Genomic DNA, 14020 nt, shown 5'->3' on the forward strand with positions numbered 1-14020 from the left:
ATCACACTTCTTGGGTAACTTCACCCTTGGGAACTGTTTCCACAGCAAAACAGAGGTTACAATAAAACCCCTAGTGGGTTTGTCCAGCACAAATAAGAAGAGCAGTAAGGAGACAGTGTCACGGGAGTTAACACGCAATTAGCAGTCAGTGTTATTTTTCTCTGGTTGCCTACAGTGGCTAAAGCCTAAGTCAGCAAATATTAATTGCTATTCTTCCCTGCAGTAGCTAAATTAAACTAATGCACTTATGCAGTTATTCTTCTTTACCCCATCTCCTCTGACAGCATTATCCAATGCAGAAGTGAATAGTAATTAGCAGCAACAGTCTTGAAAGCATACGTTACATTACAAAGATGTGCACTCTATCATAAAGTCAGCTAGCTTGTCTTCGGTTTTCTTACTATAGTTGCTGGGAGCTGTAGACATTACATCTTCCAGTGCAGAGAGCTTATTGAAAATCACTTCTTTATACAGACAGCACTTGTATGAGCAGATGTATATTCTAAGAACACTGTCAGTGGCTGTCCTTCACTGAAAATTTGCACCCATGCTATTCAGCACGATTGATTTGAATCTGTGGTTGTACTTTGGAAACAGTATGTGTTCTATAAATAAGACTTAATTGTGCAGATGTGGATTAAAAAATAGTAATTAATACTTTACCTTATTGGAAGTTACGTGTCCAGACGCCCAAAACACCTATCTGAAACACTGAAAAATGCATCCCCAAAGGACAGAATTAATCTTGCCATCTGAAATGGAGATGTCTAGTCTAAGCTATTTGGCCTGTTGTTTGTCTCTGCTCTGTTGTCAAGGGAGATGCATCTCCACAGAGTGATTTGTCCTGTCCTAAGAGATGCATCTCTGGCTCTCAGGAATGATCATCCTCTGAAGATGCTAATCTCTTTCTACTCACTGCAGGAGGAATTCTGATAACTAGATGAATCCTGCATGTACTGTGGATCCAGCTGTGCACGACTGACTGATAGTGGTTTTCACTTAGCTAGGTTTTCTCCTTTATTAAAAAAAACTTGAGGTCTCTGTTAGCAAATATCAAATATTAATAGTACTTCAGAACTCCTACTTGCAAAACCAGAAGTCTAGTTAAGTATTAAGTATTGCAAAATAATGGTCTACATTTTTACCTTTTGTTATAGTCTGATGAATTTATAACTTAAAAACTCTTTTAAAATTATCTGAAATGATACTGATACATCATATCAACTGCAATGGTACGTTTCAACTAGATTTTTGCTTTCTTGTTCAGACAACTTGCTTTTGTTTGAATATTCTTTTTCTGTAAATCTGAATAGCAGAGCAAAGACCTTATTTACTACAGCATACTTAACATTCAACTCTGAAAGGAGTAATACATTATGTGTTCACTTACCACAGGATTTAAAAAAGGCAACGAGAAGTGAGTTGTGTAAGATGTGAGTAATTTTATGAAAAAGCTGCCACTGGCTATATTATACATCTATGTAGCTTATAAAACAAAGCAAATTATTACCATCAATTATAATACCATCATTTTGACAACTCTGCAATTAATTCCCTATGCTTAAATAACTACTGTTGCATAGTGCCAAAGAAAATACCATGCATTAAATGACTCATCACCAGAGTCTGTGATAGTTAGTACAGATGGTAATTTGATTATTCATCCTCAAGAAAATAAGTGCTTTATTATGGAAAACTATTCATTTTGGTCTTTTGAAAGAATGGAAACAGGGATACCTAAAATATATCTGAAAATAATCCTTACAGCAATATATAAGTTATTCTGAAGCATTATTTTACTTGTTAAGATTTGTGGGGTGGAGTTGCATGCTAGATAGTTCACAGGCATGGCACCAGCTGCTGAAGGATGGGGTACTACAAAACCCATGCATCTCTTCTATGTAAAAATGCTCCTACATAGGAAGAATGGAAAGATTCTGCTTTGCCTCTCAGAAAGTCTGCAAACTTTACTATACATCTTGAAAAAATACTCCATGTATGAGACTAAAACATTTATCCAGCAAGAGTAATAGGTTTTCCTGCAATAGCTATCAAGATGATTAAATTATGGTATTTTCTGGGACAATTACAGACGTGTATTTAAAATACAAAATGAGAACCTCTTCTGCCTGGTTTTACTTGTGGAGTTAACTTTATTTTTTGAGCAGATTAACAGACTTCTTTGGAACCATCTCTAAAATTAGCTATCACCTTACTTTTACATGAATCAAAGGCAAAATGATACTCAATGTAAAGTGTTATGCACTAGTGAGTAGCAAAAGCAGCACTTTTTTAAGAACTTGAAGTACTTTCAGTATTACTTTGTGGTTAATCTTGTATTTGCATTTAGTAGGGATATAAAGGACCCATCAAAATATACTTGATTACCTTTGTAAGTAAGCACACATGAGGATACAGGATGTCTATGCATACAATCAATACAGCAGTTTCATTTTTAGAGATCAGGGGGTTTTTTGCACTGCATGGTGAGGAAAAAGGGAATTCCCTGATTTTTCAGAATGGATAAAGGGAAACGATTTTTATGAGTACAAATTAGTTTGCAAATAACTTCAGGCAGAAATGGAAAGTGAGTAATTCATACTGGTTCATTTGTAACTCCAAATACATTGACATACCTCCCCAGAGAAAGCCTGTCCATTGAGTAGGTGCTCTGATCCCTGGCTGTCTTCACTTCCAAAGTGTAACCGGATTTCCTCTAAGCGGTGACTATATGTCATGGGTCCTCCAGAGATGTTGACCAAATGCTCTTTGTCTAATCGTAGAGATACATGTCTCCCTGTATTATACATTGTCCCACTGACCTAAACAAAGTGAGGGGGGGAAAAAAAAGCATTTTTTCAAAATCATTTGTAAATCCTAGAAACTCGTTACATGTATGTCAAGTTCTTTTTACACACCTTCATTTAAATGCAGCAATACATCTTGTTGTGAGATGAAATACACAACCTGAGGTTATACTTCAACTTCTGCTTTGAATCTCATACTGTATATTCAAGTATTTTGCTAAATCCATATGTATATATTTTAGCCAGGGGCACATGGTTAACACAGAGAATAAGATTTTAATACTTCTAAATAAGTAGGCTTTTAGAATATTTTTAATGTAAGGTCTGAATAATGGCTTCATTACAAAATTTCTGCACTGAAAATGGGAACATTTCAGCTGACATAAATTAAGTACATTTGAACAAATCTGAAATTTAACTCATTTTTTTCCTCCATTTAATATTTATAACAAAGTTATACAAAACTAAAGATGCTACAAAAAGAAGAGATATAATTATTCATAAATAGGGAGACCTACTCCTGGAGCTGCAGGTAAAGACTCTTCATTGTCCTCCTCCGCAAGTCTCTTTGTTTTGTTATTAATATTTTATGTTTACAATTGCCAAACATTTTAACCATAGCAATACAGAATTAATTACAATTTGATCATACATCTCTAGTTCCTACTACACCTCAAATAGCTGTAATGCTCTTCAAGATTCATCTTTATTTTTTAAAAGACTGTACGTTATGCTTCATTTGAAAAACTGATTTACAACTGCTGTAACAAAAAAGAAAATTATTGTGGAAATTTTTCATGTGGAATATGATTCCACATGAATTTTTACTGCCATAGGAAAAGTTCCTATAGCAAGAGGTTCCTTAATTTATGCCATTAGAAAGTGAAATATGCCAGTTTGGGTTAAGGTAGAATTGTGATTTATTCTGCATGCATACAAATGGTACACTTCAATAATTTACTTTAAGAAGAGGAAGTGTAGCAATAATATGCTTTGTTGCACTTCAATTTAAAATTAAAGACATGACTATTATGTATTATATCCTGTACTACATCAGTACTATAGTAATTAACATTGCTGCAGTGTCATTTTATCTGTAATACTAATTACTGAGTTTAAATGACCTGTTTTCTTGCACAGTATGTTGTAAAAAGTTACACTGAACAGACTGTGCAATAGAACTAAATGGATGAGATTAAGCAGCTTTTGATTGTTGTGACTTTTTAAACTTTGATAGAGATGTTCTATTTTTTGTTTATGCCAATTCAAAATAAGCAGTAATAAATTTCTTATGAAAAGTAATAAACACAAATATTCCCATTCATTGCAAATAAAACATAATGATCTTATTTATAAATGCCTTTTAGTTTTTCTGCTTGACTTTGCATACATAATAATTAAATACTAAGTTCACTTTAATAGGTAGAAGAAGGTCATTTTATTGAATTCCGTTTCAGTACACTGCATATGAATGACACAAAATTGCTAATCATAAGTAACAAATGTAGTTTAAAAACAAATAGGGGAAAATGGTTTAAAGCCTCTTATTCACATTTGGAAACTCACGCTTCACTGAACACTCAGTTAAACTTAGCAACTACGCAAAATATTCAGAATCCATTTTCTTACTTAAATTGGTACAAATCTCAAATTAGGGTACCATTATTTTCTCTCTCAAGGTAAAAGTGACCCATATAACCCCTGATATGAATCAAATAACTCTCTGTAGAGCAGAGAGGGGAAATAATAAGAGGCAAATTAATGAACAGGAGTAACATTCGTCTTTCTCATTTCCCCCCTCAGAAAAATGCAGTGCTTGTAATGAGGTTGTATTGACTGTGTTAAAACAGAATTTCCCTATGTAACTGCAGATAAAGAATACCAGTAATGCAACTTGAAGTGAGGCTATAAAAAAAAAAAATCTCCTGCCTGGGGACACAAGTTGTCACCAGGAAGGTCAAAATCCAAGATCTTCAATACAAAACAATTGCCCTTTTATCTGCCTTCTTAGGTTTAAGTGAAGTATGGGTTTTCTTGTGAGTGGGCGCCTTCAGGGCATGCCCATGCCTCTTTCTTTTTCTTGAGAGTGGCAACATACACCTCCGTTACTCACACTTCTTTTATGGGCATTTGCTTACTCCCAGAAAAACAGAAATATCTTATATTTGCCATCTGCTCAGATGACATTTGAATGCAAGATTGAATTTTTTTTATTATTTTTTTTAAATTTGTGGAGACTTTCTCACTTGCCAAGATTGTATAGTAGGCTGTGCTTGATTATGGGAAGTACCACCGCAACGCTATGTGAAATTCTTTATTGTGGTTCAGAGTATTGTCTGTTTTGCATACAAACCCACTACCTTACCACCTTTAAAAGCATACATTTCAAATATAACCATTTACAGTTGTAGGACATAGTATCACATAAGTGCACTCACCTTTTAAAAGTATACAAATGTATTTTACTCAGTAGGAAAGTACAAAAAAACAATGCAAGGAAAAATAAAGGTTGTCTTCCATTGTTTTCAGCAGAAAACAATGCATTGTCTCTTCACTATGTGCAGTTTTAACTGCTACTGGAGAAAAAGAAGGTTCTGATTTTATTCACTATGGGGACCTAGTGATAAAAGAAGGATTTTCTGTATTTTATGGTACTGAACCTTTAAGGTGATGGTGCACTCTCATTTTAGAACATCAAACTGAGTTGCTTTTGTGGAAAGCAAAGTTGCATGTTGTGTTGTAAAAGGTCATGGGCGCAGAAGTTAACGAGGAGATATTTTCTGTATTTTGTACACTCTCCTACAAGATAAACGGCATGAAGACAGGGGCACCTTATGGGAAAGATGTTGACTCTGCCTTGTACAGTCAATGATATCTGGTACTCCAGAAAGCAGAGAATTTATTTTTTTATACCATTCTGTGGAATGGATAAAATGTTACAGGATAGGTTAAAAACATAGAAAGGCTGGTTGTTGTAGGAAACCTGCTTTGGCAGGGAGGTTGGACTAGATGATCTCCTGAGGTCCCTTCCAATCCCCACCATTCTGTGATTCTGTGAAAAGATCTGTTAAAATCTATGTAACTATTTTCTTAATGTGTCAGATTAATCTTTGGTGCTAAGTCTTTTATAGTGATGGCCTTTATGCTGCTTCTTGCTTTCCTATTAGGTAGCCTTTTTGTTTTGTCTTTCTGTTTGACTTGAAAGTTGAAAACATAGCAAATGAGCTTGGGGGGTGGGGCTGGAAGAGCACTAAATCTTGCCTTCCTTTTTTTCAAAAGGATCAAGATTCCCATTTATCTTATGTAATAGGAATGAGACTGCAGTAAAGAAAACATATATTAAAATGTCAGTAAAAGCCTGTCTGAGAAAACAGCTAAGTCCAACATTGTTGAAGTTAATGATCATACCGCACTTGTAGTTGATCCCATTTTTCTCATATATTAAGAAATACTACCAAACAGGTAATTTTACCTGTGGCAAAATCCCCAAGTAGAACAGAGCATGTTGATGGGCTTCAACCTTAATTGTGGAATAGTTCAACTTTGGTAGACTTTAATTAAATTATTAACATATTCCTGATGTAGTTATTTTCTATTTAATCTCATTCATTTTAATTTTTGCTTCACAGAGCTTTGTGCACATAATTCCCCAGCAGCATTATTCTCTCTCTTTATCTTGATGCAAGACAGCCACACAGGCACATGCTGCTAATATATTCTATACTACAGTTCTAAGCAAGATCTGAATACTCATGTGGTATCTGTGTACAACTTGCTGGTCCTGTGATCACAAAAAAGTCCCAGTTCTTGTCTTTGAAAGTCAATAAAACAAGCAAAGTCAATAAAAATGCATACCTAATAAACACAAACTCTTTGATACACGTTTATCTTGAAACTCTACAGACCTTTATGACCATTAGGAAAAAACAAAAAACAAACAAATGCTGAAACACATTATTTTTTTTCCTAATGATGTTCTTTAACCCTGCATTTTGTTGTGTCCTAGTTAACTGTGTATCTTGTTCCCTTCGTCTTTACTTCCACAACTAGTTCTGAATTAAATATTTTTCAGAACTTCCTTTGTGGCCTACATCTTTATATTGCAGTCTGTGTTAAAATAGCCTTCAAAACACTCAGATGAAGTGACAGAAAAATAAGTCAGTTTGAGGGTGAAACCATGCTAGAAATTTAAGCAGGGAGTGCAAGAGGAAAGGAGAAGGAGCTGAGATGGAATTTTTGCCTTTCAATCCCAAGCTATGTTAGTAGTTCAGTGTCATCTTTCTTCAAGGGATAGCACAAGCTCTCAGCTTCCTAGGGGCCTTTACAAAACAGTGCATTTTAGATTTATTCAGTTAAGAGTTGTCTGAAGATTTAGTTCCAAGAACATTTTTAAACTTGTATCAGTACCTGCCAGTGGAGCAGGACTGAATGTAAGGAAGCAAGAAAATCAAATGTGTATGGCTGCCTGCTGTGGTGTCCTTGGATCTTATCTGCCATATTAGATGTTCCTTTCTTTAGGATGAAAATAGATACAGTCAAAAGAGGGCCTAGCACTGCGTTAGGCAAGCAAATCACCAAGGACTGAAGAGTGTTTTGAAGGTGTCGTAGTGCCCCAGTTTTATATCCTGCAATAACCAAGTTTCTATCATCTGCCACCTGGCTTCCATATTTCCCCTTGGAGCCCTATCCTCCAGCAGAACAGGGAAGTGACTCTGCAGGCTGAGGGAGTGGTGGGATTCCCTCCCCTGTTAGCACCACCTGAACTACTAATGCCACATACTTTGTCATTACCTTTGGTTTCCGTCATTTGGCATCCACATCTCAACGCAGTGGGTGGCCTGGTGAGTGCAGCACGGATCCTGAGGGACCTGTAATGTGCCATTGATTTTTCTGCTCAACTCCTCTCCCTAGCAGGTTCATGGAGGCAGAAGTGCTCCATGGAAACCTTAAAATATTAACACTAATATTAAATTGGTCCTAGCATCTGCCATTTGGGGCCTCAAAGTGATTAATAAAATACAAAAATAAATCTGCAGTTGTCTTTTGTCCCACTGGGGAAAGTAAACATTAATGCCAGGTTGTTTTATTTTCTTCCTGACACAAGATTTGTCCTATGCAAAATTTCACTCTGTAGCTCAGGTCACCTGAACTGGAGTTTCTAAGTGCAGTGATAAACCAAATCATGTTTTTCTGAGTCCCTCAAGCAAGTTCCTTTCATTTAATGTCTTTCTGGTGGTTGTTCATAGTATCTTGACCAGACCATAAAGTACTGTCCGCATTGATATGAAGTGCTTGTACTGTAGTAAGCACCTTGTATCTCTCTTGTGCAAAGCCGAGACCGCTTCAGGGTTTGAAAACAGAGTTTACACAGACTTCAGGGCAACCCTGTGATTTGAAATCTGGCTTTAGGGACAGTGATGAAGCATCACACTGAACTAGAAACTAGAATTTCAAATGTACCCTGCTAAGGTGCACTGCTTACTTCTCTGCAGCAGAATTACATTCCCTTATTTCAAAGCAGTGGCTATACAAGGGCATTTATTTTATTAATATTTTGCTTACGGCACCCAGTTAGTTTTAGGAGTAGTTTTATGCCGCTGTCTTGATTTTTCCAGCTGTTGTTAGAAGGGATCCAAGCAGGAAAATAAAATGGTTTTACAGGGTTATTCTTCTAAGTTATTTAATGGTTGTTTAAAAAGGGTATTCTTGTTTGTTAGTTTTTTCTTAAAGAGGAGATTGAAATAATTAAATAGGAGACAATCGTGCTAAGGATTTTCCAAAATTTTGAGAGCTCTGTCCTTGTCCTGAAGTATTCCCTATGTGTGTACATATGCAGACACATGCACATACCTACGAGTTTTTCAATTGTTTTTAACAATTGTTTTCTACAACACATTGTTTTACTTAAGTGCATTTGATGAATATTAGTATATTTAAATAGTTATTTTTCATAATACTTTTTCTCTGCCTTCATCTTTTATGCTTAATCATTGTATGCAACAGCACATAAGAAATTGTGGAAATGCCGCTAATATACCATAATTTCCAAAATTATGTTTGCAATAAACAGCGTGCTTCTTGACCTTGTAAATCTTCTATGGATTTTCCCATAAATTTCTCGGGGCCTTAGACGTAGATACATATTCAAAGTGTTTCATGCTTTATTTTTGAAGGTAATTTTCAGGCAAATCCCAGCTCTGTTTCCTGCAAGCTTTCCTTGCTGCCAGCAGAGAGCACCGTTAACCCATCCCATAATTTTCACCTGTATACCACGGGCACTTCCACAGCTAGGAAGAAAATTAAAACTTATCTTTTTTGTGTGACGCAACTGTGGCTAAATTTATGGCTTTAGTTTCAGAAATGGTGGTTTCAGCTGGGGGACAAAATTGTTGTATCTGTTGCATCAGTCAAACCGGTTTCTAGTCTACAACCAAGTATTTGGAGGATGCAGGCTCAGCGGGTTGCTTGAAGGCCATCAGAGAAACAAAATATCCAGAGTGCCTTTTCTGGCAAGAATCCAACAGACCTTATGTTGTGTTTATTAAAAAAAAAAAAAAAAAAGGGAAAGGGAGGAATTAAAGACAAGGAAATAGCAGAGTTTTGATACAGTGCCACTTACTGGGAAGGAGCTGCAATATAATTGCTGAGCTTTGAAGAACAACAGGCATCATCATCAATATTTGATCAAAAAAGGCCTATGTGAAAAATGTAAAATGTAAGAGAGGAGTGTAAAAATTAAAATATTCTTTTCATCTTCTTAGTTGAAAAGTTTTTAAAAGGAAATGATGTTAATGAGTCCAATTAACCCATTTACCCGCCTAATGCAATATGTCATGTATCAGCACGTGGCATGACACACTTTTTTTTGCTTTGTAAAGCAGCATTTTCAGTAAGAATCTTTCCCATTCACTATTCTGCAGTTTAGCTGTTTACTTTCCTTAAGTGACTGATCTGTAAAAAACTTGGAGCTAACCTCATAAATGAAATATTCAGGTTTACTGGCTAATGAGCACAATACGTCAATTTTCAGTGATCAAAATAATGTGCTTCAATAATGTATACACTATTCTGTAACAAAAATATAATTTTAATAGAGGACCCGCAGGGTCATGGTTAGTCTGAGATAATTATATGCCACAGGACGTGAACGACTGAAACTGCTCCTAGGACATTGGTAACACCCCACAGAGTCTGCATGCCACATGCTGCCTTTTGGGAATAATAAAGTGCTTTATTGTATTTCCACCACTCCATTAATGCAATGATTTTTGCTTGTTACTAACTATGAAGCCTAAAGCAGATGCAGCCAAATTTATGGTGTCTAGCACTAATAATGGCTGTGTGTGTTGATGCTAGCTTTACAGTGAAACTGGGCTCTCCTTAATCTAAAATATTTCAACTCCATTTAATTCATATGTAGTATGTGAACTTCATCCTGAAGCTTTCATTGAGTTTTTTTAAAAATAAAATCAAATTATTGAGATAGACAAGCAGAAAAACTGGCTTCTGTGAGTGGACAAGGGATCTGCTTCCACCAATGCTGGCTGAAGGCCTGAGGGTCCAGTAAGGATTTTAAGTGGGGGATATACTTGATGCTGAGAGCTTCCTGCATGAAGGGATCCATTGCACGCTCTTTGGGGTGAAAAAAAGAAATAATGAAGAATGTTTTGCTATAGGAAAGCAGACCGGATCTCAATGTTCACCATCTTCTGCTGTGTAGCATCTTGAAACCTACAGCTTGAATAGTTGCAGGCAAACTGTAGTATGGAAGAGGAATGTGTGAAAACAATTTTCATTGCAATGTGACCTTAAGAGACTTCTTTACGTGCAGGAAGAACCGAGCAGCATGCAGTTACCTAGCAGATAAAGCAAAAATAATCACAGGTATCTTTAGCCAGGTAAAATGGTGTAGAGTTTATGTCAAGTTCCAAGTTCTTTGTGATGGTATGGAGAATGTCCATACTGAGACTGCTGTAAGGTTGGTTTTTTGTTGTTTGTTTGTGGGTTTTTTTGTGGTTTTTTTGTGGTTTTTTTTTTTTTAAATAAATACTATTAGTGCTTCAACAGCAGACATGGATGTGTCTACTCTGGTAGATTCTGGAGTGATTTTGGTTTATTAGCAAAGAACTCAAGTTTGTTGTGAAGTGTTGTGTGCCTGTGCCATGCTCTAGTGTTTAAAAAGGATGTTTTGGGGCTAAGTTGGACTGATACTGTATGATTGCAGAACTATGGCAATTCTCAATCCTGTGTGTGATTTACCACTGATGACAAGTCTCATCCTGTGCTGTGACACAGCTTCAAGCATTATACGAAAGATGGAAAAATTACATTTGCGTGCTGCTCTTAGTTTATTAACCTTAGTTTAGAATTAGGCTAAGTCAATAAGTAATTGAGAGAATAACTGGGGCTTGGAGAACTCATTAGCCTAATTTAGTCTAGCAATCTGTAATGGGATTTTAGTTTAAAGAATCTGCATTAAAAACAGTGTTAAGGATAATTTTTGTCTCCGATAAAGTGATGTCAAAAGAGCTGCCTTTTTAAAATCTGAAGCCTTACATAAATTTTTGAAAGGTTGTAAATGGTACAGAAGCCTACAAACTTGTGAGAAATCCAGATGAATGAAAAATTAATCTTTCCATTTTTTATGTGGGTTTAAAGTGTAAAATTGAATATATTAAAATCCTGAGGGTCTAATTGAGTACTTTTTTAGTGAGTGATATTGAGATGCAGTGACCTTTGGTAGCTGCCTGGATTTCAGAGCTCTTTCAGAGAGTTCTTTGGTTGAAATGCCAGGGGTTTTCCAATGGAATCCACATTAGATGGAAATTTATAGGACATATATTGAAATTAGTGTCTTTCACTTTCCTCATATTTTCCATATAGCAAGCCAGATTTTAGACATTAGATGCTTAATATCTCATTTGATCAACTGCATATTAATAAATGTATTCAGACTTTCTAGTATCTTTATTTTGCTTGTACTTTCTCTTCAGTACTTTCATTACTTATACAAGTTTTAGAAGAAATTTCCCTGCTGAGCAGATGAGATATAGCTAGCTGACTAACTCAAATTCTTTAACCTCTTGGTGTATATTCTGCTTTACTATTTGTATGTAGCATTAACAAAAAGGCTGTGCTAAATTAATCTGGAAAGTATCTTTCAAGCTAAGTGGTAAAATGTCACTGTTGTGTTGTGTAGACTATTAATATACTCACCACTTTACCTGCATCTATGTATGTATATATACATATACAGAAATAAAATCTTTTATTTTTACTAACTTCTGTGAATAGAAAAAGGAAGAAAAATGTCTTTCCTCTCACATAGGCCTAGATTAATAAGTGGCAAAACCTTCTCGCTGTTGTGCATCGGGTTGCTGCCTGCACGGCTGAGAAGCACACACAGCTTTCTGAGCAGGGTAGAGGATGTGCACTCAAAGTTCATCTGTTTTGCTCCGCAATCAAAACATTCCATTATTAAGGTTAATGATACAATTTTACAAGAGCCAGAAAAGCCCATTTCTTTTATTTCTTTAATTCTCTTGCTGCCAGGAAGTTCTAAATTTCTATGCCCATCAAGTTTTCATAAACTCTCCATAATAATGAAGTGGCCACTGCTGCTTTTTGAAAGCCTCTGACCACTCTAGCCATGAAGTTGCAAGAAGGCGTGAGGTACTGAACCTGTCAACATTATTGTTGTTTTTCCTGCTTAAGGGGAATGGCAGTGTCCGAGTCGTGGCGTAGCCAGAGAAGCATGGTAATGCTTTACTGAAATTATAAGTCAGTGGAAATGAAAAGAAGAATCTATAAACCTCAGCTTTTTAGCCATCAAAGGGACAAAAGTTTTATCAGCTTTTTTTAGCAGAACTGAAAGCAGTACATTTCACAATGTCAAGCTGCTTCCCAAATCACTGCCAAGGAAAAAATGCATAGTTACTGCAAAATAATTTCATGAGCCCTGTATCTCTGGAGGTAAACTAGTATTTAGATATCTTGAAATTTGACCTCAATAAGATTCATTATGTGTCAAGGCAAATCCTTTGTGGCATGCAAAAATCATGAGCTATTCTGCTTAGTAGCATATTTCACTGTTTGGTTTTTTTCTTTCTTTCCTTTTTTTTCTGAGCAGCAGAGGAGAGCTGTTTTGTCCTGGCCTGCTTTTTCTAGTTCTTTAAAGAAGATGAATAAATTAGCTTTCCAGTTACAAATATTACTGTTCCTGTTTAACAGAGGACTGTTTTACTTTTCTCATTTCATCTGCCTCAAAAGCATTTGTGTACCTCTTTATGTTGAGAAAACAGTGGAACTGCAGTAGAAGTAAAATAAAAGAAAAACAAACAAACAAATCCTTATCCTGAACTTATCTTTGCTATTCCTGACACTTTCCAAAACTATTCTTTTTTTTTTTTTTTTTTTTTCTCTGACAATGCACTTTAAAAAAAAACAACCCACAAACCCACATTTTTTGGAAATAGAGCTCCCTAAATTCTAGCTTAACAAGAAGAATCTTCTCTGTGTTCGAATATGCCTCTAATTCAAATGTGTCTGAAAGTCAATGTGCGAGCTGTGTGGCAGACTGGGACAGCTGAGCTGCACCATGAACTTGAGCTCCAGGCTAAAGGGCAGCACAGAGGCAGACCTCACCTCCTCTATGTTCCTAGGCTTGGTGTTACGTGTGTACATCGTCATTCCAGTGGATGTATGGAATGAAGAGGATGTGCTTTCAAAGTTCATCTGTTTTGCACCACAATCAAAACATTCCATTATTAAGGTTAATGATACAATTTTGAAACCCTTTCCATCAGAAAGCTTCCTAAGGCTTCACTTATGAGCACTCTTCTGCTAAAACTTGGTCAAGAGATTTTGTGTTTACTCCGTTGTTTCATTGGTGGTAGTTGTTTTTTTGTGATTTTTTTTTCTTTTTTCTCTTCTCATTTCACATTACCTGCTGTGCCTCTAGATTGCAGGGCTATGGGGGAAGAGCTGTTTCTTTGTTCAGTATTCTGATCTTCTGTACAGCTCCATGTACACTGGAGTTGTGTAAATTAGTATTTTTACAAGTAATCAAAATGACAGAAAGCTCAGAATACCAAGAAGCAATTTTTTTCTCTTACATCATTTCCCAAGCATGTTTTATTCCATGCAGAGTGAAAGACACTTTTCCACTAGCTCAAATCATAAAGAAATGGTGAGAAACTATTCTGAAAAAGGCT

General features: G+C 36.0%; 1 protein-coding gene across 1 annotated transcript in view; it reads right to left on the reverse strand.

Annotated features, from left to right (window-relative positions):
- Positions 1–14020, reverse strand: part of LOC104530301 (carbonic anhydrase-related protein 10) — a gene marked incomplete at its 3' end in the record, with an annotated part of 110813 nt that overhangs the window by 27995 nt on the left and 68798 nt on the right. The window contains exon 3 of the mRNA XM_010174844.2: positions 2637–2822. Coding sequence (XP_010173146.2) covers positions 2637–2822 — 186 coding nt within the window. The remainder of the gene's footprint in view (positions 1–2636; positions 2823–14020) is intronic.

The sequence above is a fragment of the Antrostomus carolinensis genome, unplaced genomic scaffold (genome assembly GCF_000700745.2).
Source record: "Antrostomus carolinensis isolate BGI_N321 unplaced genomic scaffold, ASM70074v2 scaffold9979, whole genome shotgun sequence".
In the NCBI taxonomy this organism is placed as follows: domain Eukaryota; kingdom Metazoa; phylum Chordata; class Aves; order Caprimulgiformes; family Caprimulgidae; genus Antrostomus; species Antrostomus carolinensis.